This window comes from Nannospalax galili, unplaced genomic scaffold (assembly GCF_000622305.1).
Source record: "Nannospalax galili isolate Female #2095 unplaced genomic scaffold, S.galili_v1.0 scaffold236, whole genome shotgun sequence".
In the NCBI taxonomy this organism is placed as follows: Eukaryota; Metazoa; Chordata; class Mammalia; order Rodentia; family Spalacidae; genus Nannospalax; species Nannospalax galili.
Genome location: NW_008338710.1, coordinates 2,900,087 through 2,907,215, shown reverse-complemented (window position 1 = coordinate 2,907,215; position 7,129 = coordinate 2,900,087). Strand labels below are relative to the sequence as shown.

Sequence of the window (7,129 nt, the reverse complement as noted above, 5' to 3'; positions counted from 1 at the left end):
CCCCCCCCCAACTTGAGGTTTTCCTGTTTTTTTTTTTTTTTTTTTTTTTTTTTTGGTCTTTTTGAGACAGGATCTCCCAACTCACTATGTAGACCAGGCTGGCCTTGAACTCACAGAGATCGCCTGCCTCTGCCTCCCAAGTCCTGGGACTACAGGCATGCGCCACCACACCCGGCTGGTTTTCCTATTTCTGAAGGTTGTCCTTTGACCTCCACAGGTGTTCCATGGCAGACACAGATGGACAGACAGACATACAATAAATCAATTTTTTTAAAATTTAAAGGTATTACTATTTGGGAAAGGGCATGGTGTATATTGACTTGCAGACTGCTTGTGTCACCCTGGGCAAATTGATAGGTTTCTCCTCACCTGTAATGTGAGGACTATTGAATAGGGTGTCTCATTCATGATGTCATTCATTCAGTGTGTGTGTGTGTGTGTGTGTGTGTGTGTGTGTGTGTATGTGTGTATGTGTGTGTGTTAGTGGAAATTGAGCCTAGCGTCTCATGCATGCTAGGTAAGTACTTTACCACTGAGCCATATCACCAGCTCTATTTCCATTTAAAATTTTATTTATTCATGTATTTACTAATTACTTTTTGCTTATGATAAGATAATCACTATGTAGCCCTGGCTGGCTTGAAATATAGTCCAAACTGGACTTTAAGTTACTATGTAGCTTAGGCAATGTTTTCTGCCTCCTAAGTGCTAGAATTACAGGCCTGTGCCACATGCCAAGTTCCATTCACCTGGTTCTGAGAGATGATTACCTATGACTGCTCTATTAAAGACATGGAGCAGGCAGCAATGCCTCAAACACCCCTGCCTTCATCCTGCCATATCTTATTCTAGTAGGGGGAGACAGGTGATCAATAAATAAGGAAAGTGTGTTGGGATACATACAAATACACACACATATCTATATATTTATATATCTATATCTATCTATATGTATATGGGGGAGAGAGAGGAGAGAGAGAAAAAAAACGAACTCAGGCCAATAATTTGCTTTTAGCCAAAAATCATTTAAAAAGTTTATAATTTTGACACTCTGAACAAATGTCTCAAACTGATCACAGGTTTCTTCTGAACTGTGCACTTCTTGAAGGCAGCCACTTCATTTCTATCACCAAGTCAGTATATCTGACCTTTGGTGGCAACTATATAAGCATTAATAACTCCCCATTCCTCTTCCTCATTCCCCAACTGCCCTTCACCACCTCCAAACAACCATGGAATTCTATGTTGCTTACTTCTGGTTCTTGACTCACAACTATCACTGAATAAATGAATCAAGATACTGTGTACTCAAGATCTGCACAAGATCCTGTCATGGAATGGAGGAGGTACTCCTGAGGTCTCACCTCTTCCTGAAAATTTCTCTGCAGTTAATGGTTGATGGGGGAGAAAGAGACATTTTCTTTAGTGGTGTGTCACTGGTAAGGTGCCCAGGCTCCTATAAACAAACTCTCATCCATACCCACCCCTGCCAAACAACAACAATGACAAAACAAAGAAAGAAAGAAAATGAATGATAGACATAAAAGTAAAAGGGAGGCTAGTTGGGAAGAGAAAGGGGATTAGTGGGAGGAGGACAAGAGAGGGTAACAGGTGTGTGTGAAAATGATTAAAATACATTATGCACATGTATGAAAATGTCAATGAAACCCATTGTGATGTATAATAAAACATTTAAAAAGATATCATGGGGGCTCAGCATTTAAGAGCACTGGCTGCTCTTGCAGAGGACCTGGTTTTGGTTCCCAGCACCCACATGGGGCTCAGAACTGTTTTAATTCCAGTTCCAGGAGAACTGATGCCCTCTTCTGGTTCCACAGGCACCAAGTTTCCATGTAGTGCACTTACATACATGTAGGCAAAACACCCGATTAAAAAAGTTATAGTGTCCTATCTCCCACAGTTTGTGGCTAATTTGGAAGGAGCTACTTACCTTAAGAACAGATTCAGTAACTCCCCAGGCAAAGTCACAGGGAAAATGACCCTGCAGATCTGGTGTGGACTCTTTCAAAGTGAAACCATTTTCTTTTATGATCTGTTTATAGTAATGTGCGGAGGACTTGGGTTTTCTTTCTTTTTGCTCACTATTAAAATCCACATAAAACAATCCTCGGCGGGTAGTGTAGGCCTCCTGCCATTCAAAGCCATCCAGAAGAGACCAGGCTGAATAACCAAACACTCCAATTTCATCAAACTTTATTGCTGCACAGAGAAAAGGAAACAGATATTCAGAGGCTAAACATTTGAGTTCACGTTTATAGTTTTGCTAATGTGCCAGGGCATAGCATATTGCAAAAGCAACTTTTTTTCCTAAATTGTAGGTCCCTTCTTTCAAATAGAAAATGCGTAGTTTGGGACTGGTGAGCTGGCTTAAAGGGTAAAGGCGTCTGCTGCCAAGCGTGGCAACTTGAGTCTGGGACCTACCTGGTGGAAGGAAGGAGAGAACGATCCCTGCAAGTTGTCCTCTGACTTCTATAGATGCTGTGGCATATGCAGCCTCCCCCCAATAAATAAATAAATAAATAAATAAATAAATAAATAAATAAATAAATAAATAAATAAATAACTAGAATGCATACCCCTATCAATCCCCACACAAAGAAATAACAGCTGAAGGATCTGATTTAAAATATTCCTGATGGGGGCTGGAGAGATGACTAAAAACTCGCATCTTCCTTCTTGAGGACCTCAGCTCCATTCTCAGCACCCACAGCCAATGTGACGCCATCTCTGGGGGATCCAACACCTCTGTCCTCCATGGGCAACAAGACACACACACACACACAATTAAAAAATAAATCACCAGGCGTGGTGGCGCATGTCTTTAATCCCAGCACTTGGGAGGCAGAGGCAGGTGGATCTCTGTGAGTTCAAGTCCAGCCTGGTCTACATAGTGAGTTCCAGGACAGCTAGGGCTACAGGGAGACCCTGTCTCAAAAAGACCACAAAAAAATCCTAAAATAAAATATTTGTAATACCTAGTATGCAAATCTGTGTTGGGGGCACGGTAATTTTCAGTGCCTTTTGGAACCAATACAGATGTTGACTACTGACCTAGGGTTTCTCATTCTGAGTTTGAATTGGTTCCTATTTGTGCACAACTATACATTCTATGAAACCGTCCTGCAGGGACTAAAATATCAGCTGTTAGAAAGAATTTAAGTGAATATAAGGGGAATGAGTGGACAGAGCTACGTGCTGGAAGGCATGGTTGGGCTGAAGGGCCAGGGTCTGCTGTATTCCCTGGAGGCTGCTATGGGCAAATTTCTGGACCTCAGTTTGAAAACAGAAAATATTAGAAAACATTATCTCTATGAACCTTTCTACCCTTAAAACGTTGACTGAATAGTTTGGGTAAAAATGAAGTGTGAAAGTCAGCAGCAGCAGTTAAAACAAATACTTAAATTAGCACTGAATTATTTTTCTTAAAAGTTTTCATTTCTTTCATAGAAATGCCTCAGTTCTGTACTTTGGGAGCTTATCACTGACATTATTATTATTGTTATTATATTTGTTGGTTGGTTGGTTTTTGGTTTTTTGAGACAGGGTCTCCCTATATCCCCAGCTGGCCTGGAACTCACTATGTAGACCAGGCTGACCTCAATCTCACAGACATCTGCTTGCTTCTGCCTCCCAAGTGCTGGGATTAAAGCTGTGCACCCACCATGCCCAGCTATTTTGACTTTTTTTTTTTTTTGTCTTTTTGAGACAGGTCTCCCTGTAGCCCCAGCTGTCCTGGAACTCACTATGTAGACCAGGCTGACCTTGAACTCACAGAGATCTGCCTGCCTCTGCCTCACAAGTGCTGGGATTAAAGGCGTGTGCCATCACGCCCGGCTTATTATGATTATTTAAATATTTTTGTGTATGAGTGTTTTGCCTGCATGTAAGTACACCCATGTCATGCAATGCCTGTGGAGATCAGAAGAGGACATTGAATCCCCTGGAACTGGAGTTATACAAGGTTGTTAGCTGCCATGTTGGTGCTGGGAACCGAACCCCGGTCTCCTGTAAGAGCAGCCAGTGTTCTTATCTGCTGAGTCATTTCTCCAGCTCCTGACTTTTTTTTTTGAGACAGGGTCTCCCTGTAGCCCCAGCTGCCTGCAACTTGCTATGTAGACCAGGCTGACTTCACTCTTACAGAGATTCCCCCGTACCTGGGCCTCCTGAGTGCTGGGATTAAAGGTGTGTGCCACCAAGTTCTGCCCCTGACTTTTAAAAAGGTAGAAAATCTTAATTAAAAAGACAGTGAATCATGTGGGGCATAAATCAATGATGAAATATTCCAAAAAGACAAATATGTTTCAACAGGCCCTGGCTCTGGTCCCTTATGTTGTGAGGTTGTGAGAAAAGTTGGAATGGACACCCCTTCTGTCTAAGTGCATGGATCTTTATCCAGGGACCTGTAGGTGGTATCCTCCAAGGCCCCTTGTTCATGTGCCCCCTGGCTGGCTATGGCTGCCCTCCATGTTCCTTCTTGAAGTCTGGGGCAGTGGGAGTGGGCTGAGCACCTGCTCTCTCTCCCTCTCTCTCCCTCTCCTCCCCAGACTTTCTTTTCTGCAGGATCTGGGATTTTCCTTTGCAGTTGGGACTTTAATAACTGTACAAGGATCCACAGGAATTCCTTTATGTTCAGGTGAAAATGGAGCCCACCTCTAATGGGGACACAACCATCATCACCTGAGCTGTCTTGGGCTAGCTTGTTTCCAGTAGCCACCTGTAGATGTCACTACCCGAGCAGTAGAAAAGGAACCAGGGACTGTGTAGGGTAGGAAGACATCTCTAAGGGAATAGGAATTGCTCAGCCTTGTCTTTAGGCCTTTCAACATTTGATCATGTTACAGATAAAAGCATCAGTATTTCAGGAAGTGTCATAGAATAAAGGACTCCTGGTAGGAAACTTTAAACATATCTTTGGTTGGGCATGCTGGCACACATCTTTAATCCCAGCACTCAGGAGGCAGAGACAGGTGGATTTCTGTGAATTTAAGGCCATTCTGGTCTACATAGCGAGATTCAGGTCAGCCCGGGCTGTATAGTGAGAGCCTGTCTCAAAAATGAAACAAAACAAAACAAAACATAATCCATATCTGCTCTGGCACTGTGTCCTTTAGAAAAAAATGAAACAGTTGGGCATGGTGGTGCATGCCTGCAATCCTAGTACTTAGGAAATGAAGACAGAAGGATCAGGAGTTCAAGGCCAGGTTGAGACGTTATCTCAAACAAACAAACAAACAAACAAACAAAACGTTGTCAATATTAGACAATGCAAAACCCAACATCAATAATCACGTATTCAAAGGTGACTTTAACTGTCCTATAAAGATTCAATAGTTAAAAAATTTTGAGCTAATATGCAACCAACCTTGAAGAACCTGGTTGAGGAAATTCTTCATCATGTAGATGGCTGTGGTGTCCTCTGTCTTTACATAACTGTCTGTGAACCAGCCATTTTCAGCAATCAAGATCCGAGGGTCATCATATTCCAGTTTAATCCAGTTCAGCACTTGTCTTAAGTTGAGTGACACATTTTGTCCCATTTTTGCCATGGTGTTCAGGGGCTTGAAATTGTTGGGCCCAAAGGAAAAGGCAAAGAAGTCAGCCGTGCCCCTCACTTCCTCCTTCTCTGCCTCTGAGAACGGGGGTAGAATGGATAGCAATTTCTTCTTCATGACCTCTGGGTAGTCACCGTCCCCATGGATGGGGTTGGCGAACCATCCAAGCACAGAAACCATGGATTGTTGGCACTTGATTACGTCCATCATGTTTTCTGACCTGTTTGGTTCTATCCAATGGGATCCCAACGTGATGGACAGCCAACCTTTCTGATGAGGGCGGAAGTCTCTGTTGTAGGTGTGCCACACTTTTGAATGAGCCTGAGGAGAAAATATCATTGATCTTTATTGTCCTTACTCTCAGGGGTTGTAACATGGTTAGTCTTTTCTTGGACATTTAAAGTTTTTTTTTTTTTAATTTATTACTTTATTTTATGTATATAACTGTTTTTGTCTGCATGTTTGTAAGAGCACATGTGCATGCAGTGCCCGTGGAGGCCAGTAGAGGGTGTCAGATTCTTTGAAGTTGGTGTTATTGATGGTTGTTAGTCACCATGTGGGTTTTGGCAACTAAACCCGGGTCTTCTGCAAGAGCAGCCAGTACTCTTAACTGCTGAGCCATCTCTCCAGTCCCTTGAACATTTTTTAAAAAACTAAGTTGTGGACAAGCTCTCACTACATATTCCAGGTAAGCCTTAGAACTCATGGTAATCCTCCTGTCTCAGCTCCTGTGTGCTAGGATTACAGGCAAGTGCCACAATACCCAGTTTATGGACACAACTAATGAGGCATAAGGTGATTCGGGTGCAGGGAGTTCTGCTGATTTCCCAGGCTTTCAAACCCAAACTCCTTTGGGATTGCTGAGGGGCTGGCAGAGGCCCCAATGCAGGCTCTGTCTGACTTCCCTGGTCCTCTTGGGGCAGGGGACAGGTGAAACACCACATAGACTACACTTTTCTCCTCTACATAGAAAAACAGAGGGCTATGATCTTTTATTGTTCTGCAGGCTCTGACTTTGGTCATATGTATTCGAGTGCACATAAGTGTGCAGGTATGTGTCCATGTATGTATGTGTATGTGGAGGTCAGAGTTCAACCTCAGGTGTCGTTCCTTAGGTGCTATTCACCTTATCTTTTAGGGCAGGGTTTCTCATTAGCTTGGAAATAGCCAATATGGCTAGGCTGACTGACCAACGAGGAATCCACCTGTCTCCACCTTCATTACAAGCACACATCACCATAATTATTTATTTTTTTTGAGATGGTCTCCTTGTAGTGGAGCTGGCCTGGAACTCACTATGTAGACCAGGCTAGCCTTGAACTCAGAGATCCGCCTGCCTCCACCTCCAGAGTGCTGGGATTAAAGGTGTGTGCCAACACACTCAGCCATCTTTTTAAAATGTGGGCCTTAAGGGCTTGAATTAGGTCCACACGCTTGTGTGTCAAAAACTTTGAACTATCTTCTCAGGTCCTCACTTTGGTCCTTTAGCTACAGGCTAAAAAAAATTAACCTGTAAATAGATAATAGTGGAGTCTGCCAAGGTTGAATTAGCATAT

General features: G+C 43.0%; 1 protein-coding gene across 3 annotated transcripts in view; it reads right to left on the bottom strand.

Moving 5' to 3' along the window:
* Window positions 1-7,129, bottom strand: part of Klb (klotho beta) — a 47,010-nt gene that overhangs the window by 12,928 nt on the left and 26,953 nt on the right. For all 3 annotated transcript variants that reach the window (XM_008833236.3, XM_029563575.1, XM_029563577.1), the window contains exons 2-3: window positions 5,384-5,894; window positions 1,952-2,220 (exon numbers count right to left, since the gene is read on the bottom strand). In XM_008833236.3, coding sequence (XP_008831458.1) covers window positions 1,952-2,220; window positions 5,384-5,894 — 780 coding nt within the window. The remainder of the gene's footprint in view (window positions 1-1,951; window positions 2,221-5,383; window positions 5,895-7,129) is intronic.